This window comes from Phoxinus phoxinus (assembly GCF_949152265.1).
Source record: "Phoxinus phoxinus genome assembly, chromosome: 19".
Taxonomy (NCBI): Eukaryota; Metazoa; Chordata; class Actinopteri; order Cypriniformes; family Leuciscidae; genus Phoxinus; species Phoxinus phoxinus.
Genome location: NC_136894.1, coordinates 7109601 through 7137387, shown reverse-complemented (window position 1 = coordinate 7137387; position 27787 = coordinate 7109601). Strand labels below are relative to the sequence as shown.

At 38.4% G+C, this 27787-nt stretch overlaps 1 protein-coding gene across 1 annotated transcript in view; it reads right to left on the bottom strand.

The window, feature by feature from the left end:
* Positions 1–27787, bottom strand: part of csmd2 (CUB and Sushi multiple domains 2) — a 256709-nt gene that overhangs the window by 15306 nt on the left and 213616 nt on the right. The window contains exons 47-58 of the mRNA XM_079589756.1: positions 19702–19890; positions 16422–16568; positions 12855–13043; positions 10951–11136; positions 10525–10719; positions 10054–10227; positions 9513–9686; positions 9224–9397; positions 5127–5315; positions 4823–4996; positions 2540–2722; positions 75–251 (exon numbers count right to left, since the gene is read on the bottom strand). Of these exons, the coding sequence (XP_079445882.1) occupies positions 75–251; positions 2540–2722; positions 4823–4996; positions 5127–5315; positions 9224–9397; positions 9513–9686; positions 10054–10227; positions 10525–10719; positions 10951–11136; positions 12855–13043; positions 16422–16568; positions 19702–19890 (2151 nt within the window). The remainder of the gene's footprint in view (positions 1–74; positions 252–2539; positions 2723–4822; positions 4997–5126; positions 5316–9223; positions 9398–9512; positions 9687–10053; positions 10228–10524; positions 10720–10950; positions 11137–12854; positions 13044–16421; positions 16569–19701; positions 19891–27787) is intronic.

Here is a 27787-nt window from a genome sequence, read left to right as displayed (position 1 = left end):
TTTACAAGATTTCACCAAACAATGAGCAGTGATTGGCTAATTTAGATAGTTTAAAAAAGGTGTTGATGGGGCACCTGTGCATTCCGGCATGTCCCCGGTCCAGGTGCCATTGACAGTACAATGACGGGTGAGCAGGCCGTTGGAGAAGTAGCCTTCTCTGCAGGAGTAGGTGATAGAGCGGGAAAACACAAGTCCATCATGGAACTGGATCATGGCGTTGCGGGGAGTCCCAGGGTTGCCACAGGAGACCACTGCGAAAAAAACATCAAGAGAACATCAGATGGGATGCAAGGTGATAAGGATACATGGTCAGCATAGTAGAACATGAATCCCAGGTTCAATGGAGGCTGGCACACTGCTAGGCATCTAAACGGATGACAGGACTTGCACCTCCCCCAAACTGGACAGTTATTTTTTAATTTAGTGTGTAATTAATAAACACATTTACTGCAGGAGATTTCATACATTAGACAATCCTCTGCCCCAGGACAGGGCAGATGGAGCTTTTTCATGGGTGTGTGCCAATAAAGAACAGGTGGGCATACACTCACAACAAGGGATGCCACCAATATGGGCAAGAGGTTTGAGCACTGGAGACCAGCCAAGTGAAAACAAAAAGCTTGAGCGCTGAATAGCGAGCTTAAAACAACTAACAGCAAACTAGTGATTACCTGTTGTTATTATCGCACACCCTAGTGTCCTTTGGATCTTAAAAGGTTTCACTTCAGAATAAATATTTTATATTGGACACCAAGTGGTGACCCAACACAGCTCCAAATATGTTTATTGTAAACGCTTATATTTCAATGGTTTCATGCTTTGGGCAGAAAATTCTCCACACATTGTGGTCGGCATAAACCCTGGGGCATCAGGGACATGGACCCAATTTTGTATAAGAAATTTTGCAACTACATGTCAACTACTAGTCAGTATTAGGGTGCATTCACACTCATTTCAATGGACGGCGGGTGATTTTGGGCAACACAAGCAACCGTGACCGTTGGCGACTGGATGGGGCGCGTCCAGCGATGTAACAAAGATGAGATATGTTCAACTTCATGCAAATGAAGAGCAACTTTCGGGAGCGACAACCAATAGGAGTGAGGTCAGTGGAGCGCACGTGATCCGTCACTCTTCAGTGCCAAGTCCGACCGAGGCAAAATGACTGAGAAGCTCATTTTAGCTGTCAGAAACTGTCCTGTAATTTATGATATGTCTCCGTGTACATACAGTGGTACTCACCGTGCTGACTCCGAGCCTGGAAGGTTTTGTGAGCCTAGATAGACCAGCATTTGCCCTTTTGCTGCAGTTAAATAGCTACGATCGCAAAGAACACTCGCTGTTTCTCGTTCATCTATAATATTATGCATTTTATGTAATGATTCCATTTATATTTAGACCTTAGACGTTTGATTATAGCGGCAAGACAACTGATCACGGCCCAGTAGTTGATGACCACTATATCACATTATTATAATACACACCTATTCTGAAAAGAATGGCCAATTTCCTCATATAAGTGAATGCTGGGACATCAAACATTTGTGATGAGGACATAAATGAAAAAACAAAAAAAAAGTCTTCTTGATCTCCCCTTGCACTAAGACAATAAGCTTTTTATGTTGTGTTCAGGATGTTAATTTATGAGAGGGGGTTTAGGCTGTTATTGATTTTCTCTCTTGAAACGTCTGCATTTTCTGAGAATCCACCTTTTAAGCCACCACAGTTTGCTGAACTGGCATGGATAACAATAGCCCAAGGGTCAAATCAATAGAGAAACACAAACTTAGACACACACACATTTCAAAAGCACAACCCGCGGGCATTTGGGAGGTAGGAATGGATTCAGATGACAGTGTGCTTTGTAGGAGATGCAAAACTAAAAATATCACAAATGTTTAGGGGTGACTGTTAACAAGATGTGAGATGAAACAAATGGCTGGTGTTAAAAAAGTGGAGTAAGAAAAATGGCAGGCATCTCCACACGGGTAATTAACCTGGGTTTTCTGCTTCTCTGACATGCCTTTCTTTGGGATGTCAGCCTGACTCCGCAGGCACTTTACACAAACCAACACGAGCAGAATAATAATGCTATTTAAGAGAGAAGAAGAGAGTGCGGACACAGCAGCACAGTGTCCAGGGGACCAGCAGGGTCTGCACAGTTGTCTGGGCAACCTGACTGGATAGTGTTCAGCATGTTGGGAAAAAGAAAACACGGTGCATGTGGAAGTGTAACGTGTACACCCCGGGTGTACTGAGCCACTTTAAAGCTACAGCAGAGAACAGACGGGAACAATCTAGATGAAAATAACTTCTCATCAACCACTTTCTATCTCAGTCTGTCTGTCTATCTCCCTCTCCTGTTTTGCACAAAGTTAAGACACAAGGGAATTTGTGTGAAGAATCAAATAACTCTCTGTCTGAGAAATTTGCATAGGCTACAATTTTGGGTAAAGCAGAATCTTCCAGAAGCAGAAGCAATTAATCATGCGTTTTCATCCACATTCTTCTGCAAAAACCCAGGTTTTATTTTTCTTACCATGACATTCAGGCTGGATGCCAACCCAGCTCCCGTTAGCCAGGCATGTCCGTTCAGAGGAGCCCGTCAGAATGTAGCCGGGCTCACAGCTGAATCGTACAGCGCTCCCTACGGAGAACTCCTCTCCCAGACGGATCCCGTGCACTGGAATGCCAGGGTCTCCACACAAACCGGCAGAATCCCCTGAAACACACATAAGAAGACTAATGAGCACTTGGACTCTTATTCTAATGTGTACACACGGTGTCTCAAACCTGTGATATAGTTTCATATGGCAGTGTTAACAATAGGTATAATACCCTCATCGAGTCTGCAATGTCAATTTTGACTTTTTTCATTTTGGTTTGGCCTTAAAAATTGCACATTTATATTAATGTTTTGAAAAATTAAATAAAATATCAAAAGAAAATAAAAAACATAAAATGAAAAAATAAAAACATTTTGGGCTCAATGGACAATACAGGGATAAGGGAGCGATTTTGGACACAGTTTGCATAAACAATGGACACAACTCAAACTAGATAACTCCTATTTAAATCCATAGAGTTGTCTATACACCTGTGCTGAAGTACCATGAGTTTAAACTATTGATTTAATGCCCATGTACAATAAAAAATACCCTCAAACTAATCCAAAATAGATCCTTTGACATAGAATGAATGGAAAACTACAATCTAGATACCCCGCAGGACATTCAGACTTGCTCTCTATTACATTAGGTTTTTATTTAAAGAGGTTAACTGAGATTTACACAAGATGATGAGTAATTTCATTCATATTTATTGAACAACTCTCAGTGGTAGACCTGGCATAGGAGATGAAAAAGAGGCATGACAGTGGCTTGGTTTAGGTGATAATTTACTTTGGATAAGAAAGCACCAGGGACAGAAAATTTCCCTTAATTTCCCCGCTCATAATGTCGATGTGTGCACTCCATGATGTTCTTCAGTAAATCCTCTTATTTTGATCCACTGATGCATTTACAAATGATCTTTCTATTCCCCATATATCCTCTGGTAATGCTCAACAAACAATCACTAATTCAATATGAATGGTGAGTGTTCTGGTGAAGGGCAAAGTAAATATTAAAGAATTACTACTACCGGTATTTATATACAGCATATGGTTTTAAGAAACTCACACTGACAGGCCAGTTATTAACAAAAAAGAAAGAAAAAAAGCCTAATGCACTTTTTGACAGCTGGCAGAAAGAAACAGCAATCTTTTGAGAAATGTGAATGTTATGAATTGTGACATAAACCTGTCAGTGGTTTTACAGCCAGGGATGAAGCTCTTCTGGCATATCTGAGGGTTGCAATGGTCTGATGTGTTTATAGTGGAGCAGGGTAGCTCATTACCTGGCAGGCATGTGGGAGTCAGTGTCACCAAGCCCAATATGAGAAGATTAAAGCAGTTTATGGGGGGGCGGGGGGGTCTTTCTGGACGCTGCATAGATGGCAATTTTGTATTACCACCCACTGATCTGGGCTGTAATACTGAAGCCATTGATTCATGATCTCACACGCTTACAAGACCTCGGAGATGGTGTCATCTCAAATGTGCAAAATAGAGCCTTTGCCTTGCCTATATATAAATGTATTAACTTAGGAAACATATTCCCTTCTTTTCAAGTGTATATTCCCTTGTGAGAGAATCTGTGCATCTGTTTCATATTTACAAAAACATAAGAGAGTTAAATATAAGGAAAAAAACTGTTTCATTAGTACTTTGGTTTAGTACTGCCCTATAGACACAGCATAACATATTTGCATATACATAAGACAAAATATTTAACTCAATTTACACAAATTATCCTGTTCAAAAGTTTTCATAGCCTTCTTAATATCGCTGCATGTTTGAACATCAGTAACTGTTTGTAACCTTTGGGATAGTTGTGTGTAAGTGCTTGCTTTCCTGAGCGGTACAGCTGGATCTCAACATCATATTGTCACTGCGAAGAAGAGCTCAAATGTGCAGAGCATGCTGGGAAACCAAAGATCTTGCAAAACCTGAAGGATTTTTTTTCCGTTTCACTGCTCAGGACAAAATAGGGCCTCAAGATGTTTTGAAATAATAGTAGGTAGTCTTGTTTGTGTAAATATTAAAAAAATATTATAGTTAAATATATTGCTAAAATAATAGTTATATAATAAGGTTCTAAATAAAAAAGTAAAACAAATATACTAAAAACATAGATGATGCAAGGAGCATCTAAACCCTTAAGCAAAATTGTAATTGTGTGGATAAATTATGCATGTTGAGTAGAGAAAAGATTTAGAGTACCAGAGCAATGTGGCAGGGAGCCGCTCCATTGGCTATCCAGCTGGCACATGCGGGTGGTATTGCCCACAATGGTGCGCTGGCCGATGCAGCTGAAGCGGATAACAGAGCCCACAGTGCGTCTGTCCCCCGAGATCTGTGCATACGGAGGCATGCTGGGACGATCACACAGAATCACTGCGGCACACAGAAAAACAGACAAACCTTACCCAGAGTGCACAATGTCAGATCACATGTGTAAACACATCAGAGTAAAGCAGGTTATGGAATTATTTGAGTGATAGTTTATCAGACTAAGATGACTCACAGAGGCACTTGGGTAGGGAGCGGTCCCATGTGCCATCTCCCTGACAGCTCAGGGTGCTGGTGCCCAGCAGGTAGTATCCAGGGTTACAGTTGTAAGAAACTGCCGTCTGGAAACTGTAACGATGAGGCCCGCTGGGCAGGACCTGTCTGACACCATTTTCCACATGTCCCGGATCAGTGCAGTTCACAACTAGAGTGGGCGAGAGAAAGCGGGAAAGAAAGAAGAAAGAAAAAAGAGAAATATGATGAATACTGTTGAGAAATCCACTGCCATTTGAAAGATTGGGGTCAGATAACTTTTTTTATATATTTTTTTATTATAAATTAATACTTTTATTCAGCAAGGATGCATTTAATTGATCAAATGTGACAAAGAAATGTCTAATGTTATACCAACAAAATTCTATTGCATATATGCAGCACTGTTCAACAGTGATAATAATAAGACATGTTTCTTAAGCACCAAATCAGCATTTTAAAATTATTTCTGAAAGATTATGGAATAATGATGCTGAGAATTCAGTTTTGCCAATGCAAGAATAAAATACCTTTTAAAAATTATTGTTTTATTTTAAATTGTATGAGCACAAGGAACTATTCAAAACATTTTTAAAACATCTTACAGACCCCACATTTTTTAATGGTTATGTACTTCATGACACATTGTGCCTTAATCACAATCTTAATCTTAATCCCATGGTTCATTTCAATTTCATTTAAGATACCTTAGGGTACATTCCTATCTTGGTGGTACTATCTTGGTAATATTGCACAAATCAAAATCAAATATATATATATATTTGGCCATTCTAAACAATGGGCAACTGCGACAAGCAAAAAATTTTTTTTTGCTTGTTTGTGCCATTAATTGATTTGTGCAATTCCTTTAGTGATTAGAGTAAAACAAATGTCGCTGCCAGAGGGCGCAATTCGTTTTTAGTCAAATGTCTCCACCTTAACTCACACCACACAAAATGACACAGAAAAAGGCGATTTTTGAAGAAGATTAAAAGCTTCTGGAAAACTATCTGCAAATATTTGGAAGCACATAAACACAAACAGTAGCTTCATTAACGGCTGGTGTAGGGGCTGGCTGAGGACATGAACTGGGCTTACAGAGAGAAGAGATGGAGAGAAAGCGGTGGCGTGTTAGTTATAAGCCAAAAAGAGGCAGAGAGTGAGAACACAGAAGGACAAAAGTGCATGATGGAGAACCAAAAGAAGAAATCAGCAGTAAATTGTATTCATTCACACACTGGAAGAAAACAAAAAGTACATAACAGTGCAAGTGCAATTGAGCAAGCCAAGGCAAGAAGATGGGCTATTATGTTAAACTGATTCTAACGGATTAAGTCGAACACACTTCTGGTGACATTTTATGTGCAATTATGGGGAAACAGTGAAGCCAAATGAAGAGGACAGGCTTCATTATTTGACTCCAGAGTGTCCCTTCTGCCATTTGAGCCCAGTAAAGTTCCCTTAAAATCTGTCCGTTAGGGACAGCTTGTCAACAGAATTAGACTTTCCAGGGTAGTAATGCATGCTAATGCCTTTAATAGCTCTTAACAGAGCCTGCCAAAGCCATTTCTATGAAGCCACCATTTATAACTTAAAATACTAGCTTGGTTTTTAACTAAAATGCTATTAGCTGTTAGAAATAAATACACAAATAAAATCAATAAAAAGAAAAGAACAAAGGAAAACAATCTGCTTTTTGTGCTTGGCCATACTTTGATATTAAAATTGATGCTCCCGGTGGCCAGTGGCAATTTTTGAGGAGAGGTGGTTCAATTATCTGCAGATCTAAGTCTATTCAACTTATCTGTGTGGTTTAGAAGGCCATTTTGGAGATAGAAGTGGCTCGCTTCGACACAAATTGGTGCTGATTAGCAGGGCTGTGCAGAGGCCTACTAAATTATTGATGCAGCTCGGAGCTCATAGCATTTTTTACCGGCTCCTTTTGTGCCATTAAACGGGCGTCTTCCCACGCTCTGTGCTAATGACAGACCATGATGGAGAGGAGACCGTGGCTGATATGATCAGACCACTTCAACTTCCTCAGTCAGAGTAAACACACATTTACAATCTAAAGAGAGGGAAGGATTGAGGGGGCGATTAATCCAACTTTAAAGATTCAAGGTAAATCAGATCGATCAGAGTGATGCTATACATTTACAATTTGTGGTAATTTTGTTCTCTCTTTTGACTTGTATACATTATCTCACAAAAGTGAGTACACCCCTCACATTTCAGCAAACATTTTAGTATATATTCTCAAGGGACAATACTATATAAATTAAACTTGGATATATTTTAGAGTAGTCAATGTGCTGTTTGTATAGTAGTATATGTTTACTGTCCTCTGAAAATAACTCAACATACAGCAATTAATGTCAAAATAGCTGGCAACAAAAGTGAGTACACCCTAGGTGATAATAGCAGTACGTCGTTTAACCATGCTACGCCATATGTCCTATTCATTATGTTCATGTTTTTGTCTGCTTGACAGGACAATGCAAATTTAAGCATTTGGATTTGAGAATTAGAATGGTTGCTCTCCAAAAAGATGGCCTAGGCTATAAGATGATTGGTAACACCCTAAAACAGTGTTATAGTACAGGCCAGGGTCATACAGAGGTTTTCCAAGACAGGTTACACTTGGAACAGGCCTCGCAAGGGTCTATCAAAGAAGTTGAGTCCTCGTGCTGTGCGTCAGGTTCAGTAGCTGGCTTCAAAAAACAGACGCATGAGTGCTGCCAGCATAGCTTTAGAGGTTGCAGAAGCGGAAGGTCAGCTTGTCAGTGCTCAGACCATACAAATAAAACCAAGTCGGTTTGCATGGCCGTCGTCCCAGAAGGAAGCCTCTTCTGAAGCTGGGTCACAAGAAAGCCCGCAAACAGTTTGCTGAAAGCAACCTTTCCAAGAGCATGAATTACTGGAACCATGTCCTGTGGTCTAATGAGACTAAGATAAACTTGTTTGGCTCAGATGGTGTCCAGAATGTGTGGGGCGATGCCCTGGTGAAGAGTACCAAGAAATTTGTGTCTTGCCTACAGTCAAGCATGGTGGTGGTAGCATCATGGTACTGGGGAGCTGAGCTTCATAGAGGGAAACATGGATTCCATCATGTACTGTGACATTCTGAAGCAAAACATGATGCACTCCCTTCAGAAACTGGGCCCAACAGCATGATAACGACCCCAAACACACCGCCAAGATGACAACTGCCTTGCTGAGGAAGCTGAAGATGATGGAGTGGCCAAGTATGTCTCCAGACATGAACCCCTATTGAGCACCTGTGGGGAATCCTCAAGCAGAAGGTGGAGAAGCACTGAGGGGTCCCAGCAACAACTTGTGCAGCTCTGGTGAATTCCATGGCCAGGAAGATTAGGCGATGCTAGATAACAATGGTGCTCACACAAAATATTGACAATTTGGACACAGTTTCAACAAGTAGGGTGTACTCACTTTTGTTGCCAGCTATTTTGACAATAATGGCTGTATGTTGAGTTATTTTCAGAGGACAGTAAATATATACTACTATACAAGCAGCACATTGACTACCGTACTCTTACATATACCCAAGTTACATTTCTATAGTATTGTCCCTTGAGAAGACTAAAATGTTTGCTGAAATGTGAGGGGTGTACTCACTTTTGTGAGATACTGTATATATAAATAAACTTTTCTAATTACACACCATAGATTTACATATTGTTATTGGCTGTAGCTATGGCAATAGTTTTTGAGTCAGTAAGACGAACGGAGCGGTCACATTTACCGTTGTTTGGTGAATTTTTGCAGAAAAATCCAGTCATGTGAGAGTGAATCATTTCCTCAAGGAGATTCCGCAATGGATTCTCACGCACGCACGCACGCACGCACGCACGCACGCACGCACGCACGCACGCACGCACGCACGCACGCACGCACGCACGCACGCACGCACGCACGCACGCACGCACGCACGCACGCACGCACGCACGCACGCACGCACGCACGCACACACACACACACACACACACACACACACACACACACACACACACACACACACACACACACACGCTGTGCCGCTGAGGAAGTCACAGGACTTACTTTTACATCTGGGTAGAGTGTTGCTCCACTGGCCGTTGGGTTGACAGTGAGAATTGATCGCACCCTGTAGAACATAACCAGGGTTGCAGGCGAAACGCACAATGTCATTCAGGTTAAACTGCGTTCCCTGAGTCACACCATTAGCAGGGGTGCCTGGATGTCCACATGTGATAGCTACAGAACATCAGAGCAACATATTAATGCCATTAACATGATTATTTAATTCCTTAGAGGCATAAAACTGTCAAAAGACCTCAAATCAGATAGTTGCTGCTTAAGCAACACTTACGGACACAAACGGGAGTCTTTCCGGACCAGCGGTGGTCCTGCTCACAGATGCGAACTGACACGCCGATGAGTCGGAATCCAGGATTACACTGGTAAACAACACTGCCTCTGTAGTTGTAGTTCTCACCAATGATCTGGCCGTTCACAATAGGCTCTGGTGAGCCACAGTGTCCAGCTGTTGAAGAAAAACATTGCAAATGCTCATAAAAAGCATGTGCTGACTGTGATGGTGCCAAGTAAGACATGTTCCCGGATCAACATATTTTGTTGATCCTGGAACAGCATTCCTATCCCATTCCTATTCTAACACGGATGTAGAAGCACCTAACCCTGAGTCTAAGCCTAAACTTGACATAAACTGTGAACTTATCCCTAAAATTGAATTGGTTGATTGGATTTTTGTTTCAGGATCAACAAAGATGTTGATCCAGGAACATGATGTACTTGGTGCAATCACGTTCACCTAGAGCAGATGTGGCAACATTTTCTCTATTTACTGATTAACAAATCTAATTTACCCATAAGGGAAGTGAAACACTCACCAAGACACTGGACCTCAGCTCCACTCCACAGGCCATTGGACATGCACTCTCTCACTCTGGAGCCCACCAGAGTATAACCCGTGTTACAGGAAAAGATGGCAGTCGCTCCATACACGGTTAATGTTCCTATCTTATTCCCATTCGGTGGGGTTCCAAGGTCACCACAGGAAATGACTAGGTACATTCAGATGAAGAGTAATTAATTTTTTTTTGGAATTCTGAATACAAGATACATTTTAATACAGGACATTCATTTTAAAGTACTGAAATTGCACTTTTTCAGGCTTTAGTTGGTATGTAGATTGACTTTTGCAAATTAAATCATGACATACTAGTTCAGGGGTTTTCAATCAAATCTTGAAAAACGAAAATCATCATTTCTAAAAATTCATCCATCCATCCACAAACCACTTATCCTAAATAAAATCATAATTCGAAAATATACGAAGCATGTCTTGATATGGCACTCACTTTCACAGGATGGTCTCGGCTCAGGGTAATCCCAGGTGCCGTTAGCTTGGCAGCGGATGACCCTTTGACCCTTGTAGAAGTATCCAGGGTCACAGGTCAGCATCATCATGGCCTCATATTTATTCTGCATGCCGTAAATAAGCCTCAACCTCCCATGATCCACCGCGGAGTGGCCGATGTCAGGGCAGGTCACAGCTGGAGGACCAAAATTTATCTTAATCAAAATTTGCAATCGCTCAAAATCGTTTAATTCCATGTTTAAACTAAATTAAGTCAAGATTGAATGTCGCCCAATACTTTTAGATTTAACTCTATTTCTCTATTCAAATATTTTCATGAATTTCAAATAGTTTAAAGATAATACATATTTTGTCTTTTTATCTGTCTTTTATGTAAATAAACTGATGGTTCCACTCATGAACTCACGGACGCAGCGAGGGCGGGGCTCCATTGTGGTCCACCTCCCAGACTCTTGGCAAAGTGTTGACACTGGCTGAGCGTTGGCCAATCGGAAACCAGGATTACAAGAGAATGTGACTCTAGAGCCGAGAGTGAAGTGCTGTCCGATGACAGTACCATTCACTGGAGCAATGGGCATCCCACAGGAAACAACTGTGAAGGAGAGAAAGATTGAAATCTTAACTCAAAATGGACTCACAAAACCCCAAGAAAACTGGCTTTTTTTTTTTTTTTTGCTGTCATACTTCAGAGAATACTCAGTGTAAACACACTCAGCGAACACTCCAAAAGCAGCATTGCGACTCTGCAAACACAAGCTTGCAGCGGTTCTGGGAAGGTAAACAAGAGCAGCTAGAATTCAACAGGCACAATCTAAGATGTGGATTACATCTGGACATGGGCTAAAGGAAACAGAGAGAACTCCCGCTACCTGAACAGCCATCAGAGAGTCCTGAACAATCTCTGCAGTCCACAGTTCAGCCACACTTAAATATAGGAATGTCAATGGCATAGCGTTATATAAATGCCTCAGTCATTCATTCATAGATGGTAAAACATTGAACCAAATTAAAATTTATATATATATATATACATATATATATATATATATATATATATATATATATATAAAGCAAATAAAGTAAAAATAGTAACATCATTTGTTTGCAGATGATGCTTGGTTTTGCATTTTATCAAATAATGCAATACAATTTTTAAAAAAAACTATAATTTATAATTTAAAATAAACTAATACAAACTATAAGCAAACAAATTTAAAAGAAAAACACAACAAATAAAATAAAGGGCTAAACTTATATATTAAGGTGACGTAGTTACATTGAGAGTGATATTAATTAACTACATGTACTGTACTTACTATAGAGTTATGGTTAGGGTTTGGTTTAGGTTTAGTTACTTGTAATTATGCATAATCTACTGTTATTACTATAGTAAGTACATGAAGTAAGATAAAGTATTACTAAATAAAATAGTAGTACCATGTTTTTGTAGATGGCACTTGGTTTGGCATTTTATCACCCAATGAACTTTTTGGCACCAGATTACTGATTTAAGTTTGAATGGTCATAGATCCTCCTCTAACATCTTAATATGTCATTTAGCTAGAACTTCTATCCAATGTAATTTACATTTACAGGAACATTCGCCCTGGATCAACCAGGGATGAAGTGTCTTTCTCAATGCCACAATAGTCATAGTTCATGATTGGCTTGTTTGTGTGAACCTTCAAACTTTTGATGACAAGCCCAGATCAGTAACTTTACTATCCTCTATTGTCATCTAGTCTTGAAAGTCATTATAATGCCTTGTCTTTCAAAGGACTGATACATAATGGATTTAATATCCATGGTAGTCAACTTTAAATCCTGAGCAAACTCCCACCTCCCAATATGAAAAAGACCTTTCAGTGTGTTCAATAGAGCAGAGGGAGTGCTCTGGCTCTCGGCCTAAGGCATCTCACACCATCCCTGTCAAATAGAAATCCACCCCGCTCACAGGTAAGGCCTTTGTTAGTCAGGAAGTGGTGATAAAACGCAACACTTCTGAGACTGCAAAACAGTGGACCCCGTGGAGGCCCCTGCTTTAGTGGATGATGACTGGCTCTTTCTGAAGAGACTCTCCCCTCGGACAGCACATTAGCAATAGTCTCGCAGCTATGGCTCCTGGCTAACCCATTTATTGTGATGAGCAATTTGACAGATGCAGCCAAGCCCTAAACATTGATGGAATACAGAATTAGCCACGGATGCGCTGGTCTTTCGCAGAGAGTTAGTTCAGTGAGGAGGGAGGAGAGGTGGATAATCGCCTCCACACTTTGTCCAAGGTAACTTGGACAAGATTTTCAGACTCACCTTGGCAAAGCGGCACCGGAGCGTTCCATTGGTGGATGCCCTGTGGGCTGCGGGTGCAGGTGGCGGTGGTCTGGCCAATCAGGTTGAAGCCCCGGTCACAGCTGAAGCGCAAGGTACTTCCCAGCTTCGTGCCCGTCAGGCTGTGTACCGAGCCGTTTACGGGAGGGTCCGGAGTACTGCAGTACGCCGCTGTAGAACATACAGATTTAAACAGCCAGAAGTCAAAAACGCATCCATCTGTGAAACCTCCTGCTCCAGTGCGTATTATATTGCTTTTCGATTCCTCATCCTGTTTACTGGAAATAGCAGATATTAATGCAGCAGAGAGCAGAGGACTGATTAAAAAAGATGCATGGCATTGAATTGTAGGAACTTGTGGAAGGTCACAAATGATGGATTTGAAACAATAAAAAAATCGTTTTGTGTACACTTTGTTCGCCTAAACGGTAATTCTGAATACAACCAGAGATATTATACAAAGTTATGCTGTTTGGCATATGCAATCCAGGCCACGTTCTATCCTGTGGCACGAGGACCTGAGATCAGATCTTAGTAGGAATGTTCTCGTTGCAGACTAAACAAGAAAAAGAATGATGGTAAAGATACCAGCATAATATAAAAGGAGGTATGGAGGAAATTAGGAGGAAATGGGGCAGGAATGCAATTTGTCGCATTATTAATCGCTATGACCACATTAAAGACCTATCTGTTTCACAAGTTCACATGTCCATATAATCCTTCAGTAATACAGGTAAACAGATTTGGCTTGCTGGCCCTAATACAGGGGCTTGAGGAAGCTACCCCTTCGGGCTATTTAATTAATGTAAGATTACTGAAGGTTTCCCGGAAAAGATGTCATGGGAGCGAGGCAGGCTGCAAGTATTTTTGTTGCCCTTAGAAAAGAAAAGTTAACTTGAGAAGCCAAATTGCACAGGAAATTATTTCAAGATATATTCAAGACACACATTATAAAGGATGAGACAAAAGTACTGATTAAGAAAATGATTTTCTGCAGTGTAAGCAGCCGCTTATGTATATGCCCTTGTGTTGCCAATGACAGGATTAGATGAACAAGCTCTTACCGAACTTCCATTTAAATTCCATTACAACAATGCTAATTTAAGTCCAACACAATGCCTAGCAATGATAATTTCCTTTAGGAGAGTAAGGGACCGCTCACACAGGACACATTCTGGCATTGAAAGCAGCTAGATGGCAATAAACGGCAATAAAATGGAATAGAACCGAGGGGTCTCAAGACGTGTTTTTCAAAGCTGAACAGCTGTTAACTATAGCTACATTAAAGGCATATTAAATATATTGCGCTGATGGCATTAGACTATAGTATGCAAATGTCAAAGGGTAGTTAGTCTCTTATGCTCACCAAGACTGCATTTATTTGATCAAAAAAACAGTAAAACACTAATGTTGTGAAATATTATTGCAATTGAACTGTTTTCTATTTTAATATATTTACAGTGTATTGTAATCTTGTGCTTTCAGCATCATTACTCCAGTCTGTTCAGTGTCACATGACCTTCCAAAAATCATTCTAATATGCTGATTTGCTGCTCAAGAAACATTAGTGATGTTGAATATCTTATCAATTCTATTTATCAATGTTGAAAACAGTAGTGCTGCTTAATATTTTTGTGGAAACTGTCCTGAAGTCCTGAATAATAATTTTATTTGAAACAGAAATCTTTTGTAACTAAAATGTGTCTTTACTGTCACTTTTAATCAATTTATGGGTCCTCGCAGAATAAAAGTATACATTTCTTTCCAAAAAAAATAATACGTTCATTTCTTTCTGTTCTGAGAAAATAGACCAAATAGACTGATGTACAAATCATGGTTCATAGCTCTACTAATGCATTGCATTTAAAAAAATAAAAAAATAAACTAATAAATATAAAAACATTAACACAAGAGAGAAACTGTGAGAAACATTTAATAGGACTTTAGCTCTTCACAGAAAATGTTAAAAGTGAAAGCTAACTCACTGTAGGACAAAGAAAAATAAATAAATAAAGTTAACAGTAATGCAAGGGCAACTCTCAATTTTTACAAGGCACAAATCTTTCTAATGATCAAACCACTGAAACATAAAATGTTTCCAGCCTCTCATCCATTAGCACTGACAGTGGAGATTATAGATAATGGACAAATCTAGAAGTTTACACATCACACACCTGTAGTAAAACTTTGAATAAAACCTCCACTAATGGTTTAAATGGCTCAGAGAGCTGAGGACCGGTTTTGTTTTGTGCGTCATAACTCTCATGTAATAGAGGAGGTGCTGCCCTCTAAATGGCTAAAAAGACTGCTATTGATTGTTGGCCACAGAGGTCTGGCTGTAAGAGAAGGCTTAGTGGAAATTTAGCATTCCCGCTCAATTAGTTTATGAAGTCTGCGTTACCCAGTCGAGAGCCCCAGCTTTGCATTTAAAAAAGTCACAATGTAAACAACCTTTCATGGTTAAAGCCGTCGATTTCTAACCTTTAACCTGCTCCGTTTCTTGAGTCATTCGGCAAACCTCACACATGTGATGGTGGGAAGAAAAGGTCAAGAATTCAAAAGAAAAATGAAAAGAGAAACAAAGTGTAAGGAGCTGCTACAGTTGATGAAGTAACAGCCTGTGGAGATAAAAGATGGACTGAGAAAGAAAACCGAACAAAGCTTTGAGTCTGTCCCACCATCTGTTTTTGTCCCACCAAGGTATCGCTACAGAAGGGAAACCATATTGAGGAGGAAAACCTAGGTGTGCTGCTGCTGCTAACCCAGACTGTCACAGAGCCCTATATCAAAAATCCATCATGCGAGGAGGGAGCGGAAAAAGCCAAACAAGCTGATGCCGAGAGAAGGGACCCTGATGAGCCAGACAAAGGGGTGATTAGTCATTCTTCTGAAACGCTAATGATTAGGAGCATACGGAAACTTTTTAAATATTTATAGGGTAATAACTCATTTAGAATTACGCCATTGCTCATGAAACTGTGCAATCAGGTCTTGATAGCTTGTGGCAGTATTTCCTACGTAATTCTGTTTTTGCAGCGGGGAGTCATAATTGGTCGTTTTGTGAATGAGTATCTTTAACAGTAAGTTGTCAAACATTCAGGCAGTCAGGAAGCCATATTTTATTTGTTAGATTGGCATTTGGAAGCCAAACTGATGAGTAAGTTCATGAGTGTTTATGACTAATTCATTAAAAGAATCAGCTCATAAGAGTCATTTGCTCATGAATCAAACTTTTCTAGTTACACTGTATGTTTGTTTTTGCATGCAGATAGTGATGATGCAATAGTATTATTTCATGGTATTGTTGAAATTCAAACTGTAAACTCATAGCTTGTGAAAAATACACTGAGCACTATGAAGAACTAAAGTAATACAAAAATAAAATCAAAGCTATGAATCTATTAATACAAAAATTTAAATGCAACTAAATGATTTGCTTTTTAAAAAGTGAGAAACAAATTGATTTATGTAAACTCTGTCTTGGTGAATTCCAAATACAATTTGTGTTTTTGTTGATGATGTATTTAGACGATGTGTTGAAATGCTCACCTGAGTAGCGAATTCGAAAGCCCTTGTGGCTGGAGGTGTGATCGAAGGACCAGTGAAGGTAAACCTTGTTAGAAGAGCTAGTAATACTGAGCGGAGATGAATAGTTCCCACTCAGAGTAATGAGCAGTGGACTCTGTCTTGATAAACCTGCAGGATAAAGCAAAGCATAAGGTTATAAAATGTATCTGGTCAAAAACTATTACAGTAGATCTCAGACCAGATATGTGTTTGGTATTCTGAATCGTAAAAGCAATTAGTATAAAAGTTTTTGGGTATAGATTTACATACTTTAATTATATTTCACATATTTTACATTGTTGCAGCACCTCTCTTCCCAGTCTGTCAGTAACGTTCTGTTTAGTTTCGGTCTCTATGACGCCCCTCCTTCCAAAAATCAGTGTGATGTGATTGGTCAACTGCCTCTAGTTTGTTTCAGAAATGTCATGGGCCTTACAATAACTGCCAGTTTCAACAAACTATTATTGCAACTTATCCAGACCTCAACCCCTTTTTTGCATATGCCTTGGATAGTTATAATTTAAATGAGGAATATTGTGATGTGCGTTCTAGGAAGAAAACTCAAGACTTCAATAGAGGTGTCTCAGGGAGTACAGAAACAGTGCACACTGATATAGAGAATAACTCCCTTTGGAGTGACTTTGTGCTTTGTAACTTTGCAGATCAAACAGTAACATCACACACAAATGAAAGATGTCAAAAATGTAAAGAAAAGCATAATAGGACCCCTTTAAGTAATGTCTTCCATGCATTCTTTTGCACATTGGCTCTGATTTCCTAAAGGTTTGAGTACATATATGTAAACTTGAAAGCACTCTCAGAAAATCTAAAACTGAGGATTGTGGAAGAATTGGAAATGTTTTATAGGCCCAATTTTCAGTTGAACAGCCCTAAAACCTGGTGTAAACTAGGTCCAAAATGGTGAATTTTTAGCAATAGCCCTGATTAGATCACCTTACACAGAATGATAAATATAATATACATTTGAAAAATAAAAAGTGAGCAGAATTTTGGAACAATTGGCACAATAATAAAATAAATATGGGTTTATGTATATATATATATATATATATTTTTTTTTTTTTTTTTTTTTTTTTCAGGTTGCACAAGAAAATTATTGTCCATTACTTGGAATCTTAGTAAATCAGAGCCTTTGACATTTGCACTATTTTGGGCAACTGATCATGGCAGAAAAAAGAAACAATTATTTTTACCACTCGTACCTCTTTCTGCCACTATCAGTAGCCTAGCCACATATCTTACAAACTTCAAATTGACATGTTTATCACCAGCAGTGACACAACTGGTGTGTTTCTGTCACAACATAGCCTCTCCACCTCTCATGGCTAATGTTGACTGACAGGGCTCCGTCCATAAACTTCACTGGTGGTGCTTTTAGATCAGCTGAACTCTGATTCAGTCCAGAGGGTGTGTGTGTGTGTGTGTGTATATTGAAGGCTATCCAGACGTCATGTTAGTGTCTGGGTCAAGCTGCAGGGAGGTAAAGGGATTCAGTGTGATCTGGCTGGCTATGGCATGTTGTGAAAAGCAAAGTCTGCTTCGTAGCGCAATGGGAGCTGAAAGCGTAATCAGCACGGAGCATGCCAGCACCCCTCAGGAGTGGCTCACACTGCTCCCAGATGAGTCACACAGTCGCTTTGTCAGCCTCAGAAAAAGGCGAGTAGCACAATGCCATTCTGTGAGACCCAGCTGTCATATACTGTAAGTTTTATTTTACTCATTCATTTCACTCTTTTTAACTAAGCTTAGATAAATGATTATTAAAAGGAACTATAAGAATAAATAATGAATTTGGGTTGAATTGAGTAGAAAACATTTTTTTTCCCCCAGTTCATTTCACAATATTACTGTTTTACTATATTTTTAATCAAATAAATGCAGAGCATAAGTGACTTCTGGACCGACCCAACATTTCTGACTGGCAGTGTATAAACAATCTATATATAAATGTAATACTATCTTCATGTTTATATGTTTAACTCATGTTTCAAAATATGTAACTCAAATTAATGATATTGCTGGTTACTGCAATATTTTATTTATTTAGCATTTCTTTTTAATTCATGTAGCAACATTTTAAAATAAGGAAAGTAGAGGCTTATTCATGTCATTCTTTCTTTGGAAAGTTGCATGACTCTGTTATAATTTTGGGCCACTTTAATGACGCCTAAAATGCGATGAGCCTCTATGTGTGTGAGATGACCCTTCTGACCTGTAATCCACTTCGTAATCTCAGTCTAAATGGGTTCACTTTCACCCCAGAAAAGCCGCTGACCTAAGACTGGCCCTGAACAGACCCCTGTTGGCTAAAGCAATTTCCTTTGCCTTTTACAAAAGGTTTTCACTGTGTAAAAGCAAAGTTCATCCCTTTTGGCCTCTCTTCAACTGTCTATCTTGTTCAACACAGCAAGGCTGCCTGTGAGGTGTGTATCAGTAATTATATTGGAAGGAGGAGAAAAACAGATTTTGCGAGCAAAAACCATGTCTGAACTAGTTTTGTTATGATGTTCGTTCCTTGATTCAATCTTATATTCAAACTCTATCACAACAACAGCAAAAAAAATTATGATTATTAAGTATAACAATTTGATAATAATACAATTTAAATAACGGTATATATAAGAAATACACTACCTTTCAAAAGTTTGGGGTCAGTAAGATTTATAAAAAATAAATTAATACTTTTATTAATCAAGGACACATTAAACTGATCAAAAGTGACAGAAAAGACATTAGTAATTCATTCAAAAGAACCATTTCTATTTCTTACAATGTTATAAATGCTGTTCTTTGGAATTTTGTATTCATCATAGTATCCTGAAAAAAGTAGCAAAATTTCCACAAAATATAACTGTATAAATAACTGTTTTGAACATTGTTAATAAGAAATGTGTCTTGAGCACCAAATCAGAATGATTTCTGAAGGATCACATGACACTGAAGACTGGAGTAATGATGCTTTTTAAAATTTGAAAATTACATTTTTAAATATATTCAAATAGAACAGTTATTTTAAATTGTAATAATATTCCATAATACAATGAACATGATTTTACTGTTATTTTAATCAAATAAATGCAGCATTGGTGAACAGAACAGGCTTCTTAAAAAAAAAAAAAAAAAAAAAACTACAAACACCGAACATTTGCACTGTAGTTTACATAATAATAATAATAATAATTATATTATTCATTTTATTATGATTATCATCACATGGAAAAGCTATGCTAAATCCACTCACCATCAAAGATCTCCAGCTCGTCAAACTGTCTGCTGGTCTGAAAGTGCTCAATGGTGAAAGTGATGTTGTAACCCGAATCCACCTTCACCACCCAGGAACAGGACTCGAAGTGCGGCAGGCTGCTGCCCGGTGACTGACTCAGGATTATCCCTGTGGAGGCTGTCAGCACCTCGTTCATAGGACAGGTGACTGTGAGGAAAACAGACAAGAGCGAGTTCAGCTCCATACATACAGATTCCCTTTGATTTTCCACATGCATACATCAGCCGTAGCAATGACGCAAAACGCTACTACCTCTCCTTACCCTTAACCATCAAAGCAACGTTCAGAACCATTATACTCAATTGACCAAGAAATACATGAAAGGAACCTAGATCAAAAACACAGAATTACAGATCTATAGCTCCATTCAACGTGACACTTGAACTTCAGATGCAACAGAAAATGTGCAGCCTATTGATCACCCAACTATTCAAGCCCAATATACAGTCTCCACTTTGTGCATGCCTATGGTAAAGCACCGAATGCAAGTCAATGATAACACAAAGCACGCTGGGCCAGTCTGTCGTGACACTGAGAGGATTGATCACTGTTGTTCACACGGTTGTACAGCCTGGCTCTCATGCCTCAGTCTGTAGTTTCATCTCTCAGTCATTGATATTCCTCAGAGGCCCGCTGTGACATTTCCCCACACTTTTACCTTGAATTATCAGGCTTTATGCAGTGGCCCTTCTTGGCCGCTTCCCTCAAATCTCGGAAGCCTGTCTCTTATTTTCTCCATGGCTGTCGGAATACAAAGTAAGCATCCAAATACAAATCCCAACATAAAAGGATAAACCCTCATCTCTGACACCATTTTATTATTTTGGCTCATTTCCTCTCGCATGACGCAGATGACACGGATGAGAGGTCGAGTATGCATCAGACAAGGAGGGATTGTTATTATCAAATATTTATGACACTTACGTTTCGGATATGAAATATGGATTTTTATATTACTTGTCTTGCTAAATAAACACACAGCTGTTTCAGAGCTCGGCTGGTGTAATACTTCATGATTGAGTTGATATCTGCATGAGATTATTATGGCAGAAGAATTGATGAGATCTTCTAACCCTACCGCTCAACTCCGCTTATCAGAATATCGACAGACGCGGCGTGCTAAAACCCTGCAAACAACATGACCCACAGTAAACAGTTTTGTTTCTATATTTGGCCTCTTGGTCAGTCGTTTAGCACCTTAATTGACTAACATTTAAGCCCACGGGTCTGTGCACTGATTAGGATGGACTTTAATCAAAGCAATAATTGCATGCATGCTGTGCACTGTCCGGCTTTACGTGTCAAACCTGAGATAAGTTATTCTTATAATTACATTCAGGTTCAGAGCCCAGTGAATTGCTTCGGTGACAATGATTAAATTATAAAACGTAGCTTTGAGAATTGATATGATATAAATCACACTTGTGCTTTCTGGTCGAGATTGAGCCTGAGCTCGGCGGATACACGGGAACGGTGGATCCGTTTGACACGTTTCCTTTACGAGGGTAAAATATAGAAGCTCTGGGACTGGCTACACGGCTCTGAGGTGATATAAAATGTGAATGCGGTTTCATCGGAGGACAAACATTATCATGGATGCATATCGATGCCCGCTTGAGCCTATCATCACTGCATAAAGCATAATGTGCTCAGGTAAAAAATACACCCCCGATAACCTACATCTGTGCATCCTGGAGCTCGCACTCACAAATTACATTCTTTAAAGTGTGAGTGTGGGTGTTAGGGATCTTTATTTGCTGCCGCACACAGTGCTTTGAAAGCTGGCTGTTAACCTATAACACAAAGATGTATTGTAAAGCAGCGCACTGATAGATATGACAAGTATTTTGCGAGCACCTTTAATGTATCATAACAGTTACAGGCCTTCGCTATATACTTGATATTTACATTGCCAGTGTATTCATGTTTAAATCAGTTTATATTGCAAAACATAAAAATAACTCTTGGAATCTGGCTGTGTATCTCACTGTGCTGCCGAGATCTGTATATTCTATAGAAATTGAACCGGTTTCATTTTTAATGTACTAAAATGTATTTACAAATACTTTAAATACTAAATATTTATGTTAAAAACTAAATATGAATATCTTTGTCTATATTATAATTATCAGTAATAATAAACGGTAACACTTCAGGGTCCAATTCATATTCTACACCCCTTAATTCCATCCAATACCTAAACTTAACAACTACCTTACTAACTATTAACAATCAGTACACAGGAGTTTATTGAGTCAAACGTCGTAGTTAATAGTTAGTTAACAGTGAGAAACCCTAAAATAAAGTGTGACATAATAAATATTTGGTATTTTAACGGTTTTTATTCTCCATTTTAGACCAAAATGTAACCTTACTCAGAAGAGATTAATGAGTTACACCAATATACCGATAACTGATAAATATCAGCTTATAGTCCTTATTCACAGAAGCACCATCTTTAATTTTTTAACGAGAATGAAAGCGAGCCTGTGAGGGATAGACATACATCTCTTCAGTGGGTTGTACTGTTATTTAAGTCAAGTCAACATAGAGCTTTATACAGTACAGATTGTTTCAAAGCAGCTTTGCAGGGATAACAGGAAAATTATGCATTTCGGCTGTTGTTCAGCTGAAGTTCAGAGTTGATTCAGTTCCGTTGAACCATTTAATATGTTTTTGGACTGTTCTGCTGACGAAACGCTACAAAAATATCTTTCCAAGAAATAGAATTTCAGTACACAAAAAACTCCAGACGACATGACCTGTGGAAAATGATAAGTGATCTACGAGCTTTATACAGCTATTTACAGCAGATGCTATTGATAGCACGGTAAGTCTATCCCTCACAACCTCACTTTCATACCTGTCATGGCATTGCTCTGAATAAGGTCTATTGAATTAACTGGTTGTCGTAGTTAACATGCAAACCAATGACCCAGCAATGCAAGTAAACTGTGTTTGCAAAACTTTATTAATAAATTAGGTTATTTCTCAGTAGTGACTTCAAAACGTAATCATTCGTGTCTCTGACAGAGTATTCCATTTGTTATATTGGTTGTGATGTAAAAAAACACAAAGAGTACTCTTTCAACATGTCAGCTGGAAACTTACAGACTCATATATTCTCATCTCATGCAGTTACAGGTGCAGAACTTTGACTGTACCACTTCTGCATGAGATTATTATAATTTCTCGTGTCAAGAAAGAGTCAGTTGGCGATATGTTTCCATCTCCCTTACCGCAAAATGCTTTTAATCCGCAGTAAAGTCGCTTTCCTGTCACATATCACACATGCACACTTCAATAAGCCAACAGAACGCAGATTAATGTGTTTACATTTTGTGCGAAATTGGGGTAAGGGGCAAAAATCTAGCCGTGTCGATTTGTTTATTCTTAAGGCTTTTATGAATTTACTGTGATAAAGGAAAACATGTTAATGCGTTTACATGACCACAATTGGGTTGAGAATGTGCATGTTAAATGTGCTCAATGATACCCTACTCTTAAAGTTTGTGAAATAGTATTACAATTTAAAATAACCGTTTTATATTTAAAAATATTTTTGAAAATTTACTTTTTAGCATCTATTACTCCAGTCTTAAGTGTCACATTATGCTTCAGAAATCATTCTAATACGCTGATGCTCAGGAAACATTTCTTATTGTCATTCAGCTTTGCTGCTTATATTTTTGTGGAAACGGTGATACATTTTTTTCTAGGTAGAAAGTTCTAAAGAACAGTATCCAAATTTTTGAGTGTTAGTGTGCATGTGCCATCAGCGCAAAATGTAACAATTTGGTTAAAAGCAGACTAAATGGAAAAATAGCCTATATTTACGCCAGATATGTAGTGGTGTAAACACAATAGCAGAATCTCTATCCGGTTGACACATTTCTACCATCATACCGCCCTAATTCCATTCTGCCCCAGCAAAATGGGGAAGAGCATGACCCTCTAGACACAATCTCAGACAAAAACCTCATCATCCCAGGCCTTTCACTATGGCGGCAAACGGAAATTAACTCACTCAGGTCACCCTTATCCCCTAATCCACTTTGAAATGGACTGTCAAAGGCTGAATGTAAACAACAGTTTTGGTGGCAGATTCTGACAGAAGAGCAGAAGGCATGTCAAAACTGCTCCTTTAACAATGGCAGCTGAAGATTATCTACTGTACGAGACGGGTTGGCATCTAAAAAGGGATTTTCAACTTAAAATGTCACCCTTCGTGACAATGAATTGCAAATATGGCCCCCGGAAGAATATACATTAAAAAAAAAAAAATGGTATTCATTTCGTGATGTCAAGGAAAAGGATAAATGTCACAGTCTATTGTCAACATAGGCCATCCAGGCTTGTTTTGTTCGCTGCATACAGTTTTGACATAATTGATCATTTCCTAAGATCCGCCTCCTTGGTTACGGTTGCTAGCTCAGGCTGAATGTCCAGTAAGAACGAGGTCTCAGTGAACATTGCAATCGATACATATATGAATTAACGTTATGTTGGTAACATGAAGTTAAAAGGTATATGTTCATGCCAGTATTTTGTATGTTCATTTCACAGCTTCATTCACAGCACAAACTTCTCAAGATGTCTTTAAATATTTGGAAGAGGCAACAAAAGCCATGTTTACATCCAACTATTTTCATGCGCATTTTGGGATATCGCATGAAAAAAGCTGAATGGAAATACCAAGATGCACATAAAAACTTCTAAATATGAGCATAAAAAAACGTATGCGCTCAATTGAGGCAGATAAATATTATATCTGATCCCAAGATGTGCATAAACTACGATGGGCAAACATTTACAGTATAAATCCCTCGATGCACAACATAAAAACGTATGTGACTTTGTCTCAACAGTGGATGTGATTTGATAACTGGACTAACCAGTGGACTAATTTCATTGCACAAGATTTCAAATGTTGGTTGGATCATTCTGAAATGCCTGAGCCAAAGTCTGTCATCAGAATGCTTTAGTATAATAACCTCCCATCCGAACGCAAGATAACATGGCAACGTTTATTGCGTTTCGACGGCAATAAATATATGATGCAAGTAATTTATGATGTAGGAAAAAGAGAGCCACAGTGGCTTCCCAGATGGCAACAACTTCCAATTTTATTACAGATATTTTGTGCCAATTTTCCAGGAAGTGACGATTTTGTTCTCTTAAACACATGGGAAGGAAACGCTGCTTTATTCACAAATGTTTTATGCGATATTCCAATGTTGCGCATTAGTTAAATTCGCTAATTTGGATGCAGTGATACCATATTAGCTCTCTGATACCTTGTTATATGACTATTAGTACACAACGTTTTATCACATTTTTGGATAACTTCTGTAAAATTATGTTTAAAACAATGCAAACATACCGCTTCTCCAGAGACTTAGACATTACAAAAAAGCAAACGTTTCTCTGATAATAAGCTAGAACAGTAATTAAAGGTAGGATTAGTCAGAAACATTTGTAAGGGGGTTAGTAAAGGGTCAGATATTTTGAAGAATGTCGGTATCAATTATTGATGGGCCCCATTGAGTTCCATAGTTTTTTTTTTCTTACTATGTAAGTCAATGGGGTCCATCAACTGTGTGACTACCCATAATCTTCTAAATTTCTTCTTGTGTGTTCAACAGAAAACTCATACAGGTTTGGAACAACACACACTTTTGGGTGAACTATCCCTTTAAGGATTATCTTGCCCAAATACATGTCCAGTTGCTAGTGAACTTAATCATTAATAGGGAAATATCAAATCACTGGAAATAATTTGAACAAGTAATGTTTCGAAACGTCTGAAGCTGAAAACGCACACATCCAAACATGTATTGTGATATCAATGGCTGTCTAATAATGAAGAAGTGTAGGATTTCAAAACGAGCAAGAGATGCGGAGATACTTGCGGCATTTGTTATAATTCAGAAGATAAAAGGTGGATATAAAGCCATTTTATTAGATTAGTGTAGCACTTGTGTGCATGTACCATATAATATGCATTGATGTGAGTTTTCACATCATGCATGCAGTGACAGAATACATATCTATGATATTCAAATATACATAATATATAAACAACTGATTAATATTTTATATAAATTATATCAAAAGAATTTTGAATAGGAGAAAAATAATGCAAATAATTTATAAATTATTGAATAATATTAGTCGTACAAAAAAATAAATGAAAAGATCACCTAAAGGCCATCAAGAGAAAAACGATTTGGGATTTTCATGTCACCATGGTGACAGAAGGGTGCAATAACACATGCAATATGGATGTGTGCATGACATGCTGTGCGTCACTGATAAAAAGCATATTTTATTTATATGTAACACAGTATATTTAAGTATAAACATTAGAAATGAGAATGTAGAGAAAGTCAAAAGAGTCTGCATAGAAAAGAAGTCACATTACGTGTGAGATTCTTCAACCCTTAATTTGCATAATGGCTGGTGATGCACTCTCAGCATTCACAATCTATTTTCTCTCTCTGAATATGAGAGACACACAAACAAGAGCGAGAGGGGAACACAGAGAAAAAGGGAAAGCCTATAGCAATCAGATGCAGTATAAGAGTTTTTAAATAGGACTTTTTTAAATTGTAAAAAAAAAGTCATATAATATAAACTTTATTGATTTAAATAATGTAATAATATAGGCTAATTAATATAAATAAATGAATAATAATAATTAACTATAAGGATCAAGCATCTTACACATGTCCTTGTCGAAATGTCAAGCACAGGGTTTCTAACGGCATCTTTTCTTTTGACGAGAACGGCATATGGCCATCATCATCATGTGTATGTCCGATTATGTCCGCAAAAGATATGATTCAATATCAGAGGAAAGCTAAAAGAAGCAAGGAAAGGTATTTGATGGAAAGAAAGACATAGTATGATGTATTCAACAAGAGGATGTGACAGATCAGAGAGAGAGAGAGAGAGAGAGAGAGAGAGAGAGAGAGAGAGAGAGAGAGAGAGAGAGAGAGAGAGAGAGAGAGAGAGAGAGAGAGAGAGAGAGAGAGAGAGAGAGAGAGAGAGAGAGAGAGAGAGAGAGAGAGAGGAGAGAGAGAGAGAGAGAGAGAGAGAGAGATGTGATTTAATAGCTGGGTGCACCTGCAGCCTGGATATCCTCTGCATCTCAATGAGCTTTGCGTTCCCTCTACCCATCACTGTCCTTCCTCTCTACTCTTTCAATCCCTCAGTCTTTCTCTCTGTATGCTTGCTCACTCTTTTACTTGTTCTTCAAGATAACCGTAAACAAAACTGTCCTTATAATGAAATATCGAAATGATCAATATTAAATTAAATCAATAATTGCCACAAAATGACACACAAACCATGTGTATTCTTATTTCAAGTGAACCTATATTTCATGTACTCTTTATCCTTAGTGCTGGTTTTGGAAGATGAGAGCATATCACACAGCATGTCCATGTTGGCTATTCTACTAAATGAATATGAATTTTAAATTGAATATGAATCGAAATACCACGTAGTTTAATTGGATGCACAGACTTTGATGTCAACAACAGGAGAGACCAAGGAAGGTTAAAAACTCCCATACGTATTTTGTCCTGGCTTTGCCCCTCTATGGTACAGTATAGTCACATAGCATAGCAATATATCATATCCCTTCACTTTATAGAACAAATTGCATTGTTGGAATTAAAAGGGCAGACTTAGAATAATAGACAGTCAGAGTTAGAATAATAAGCTGTTTTTAAGCCACATGACATTTGATTTCCTCTCTAAGACAGCAAAGTCCATTTTTTTGTATATTTATCATACAGCAAGAATTTTTCGCTGCATCTTTGATTAGATAATTAGATGCTGTTGTTTACAGAACAACCTTGTCTAACAGCAGAAAATATGAACGTTGCCATATGGCAATTCTGTACTACAGTGGAATTGCGGTGATGCATTGCCACACTGGCCATAATACAACTGTATACTTTTAAAGCGTAACAATACTTATGCATAAATAATACAATTATGATGTTTGTTATGCGTCTTCAGAATTTTTTTTAAA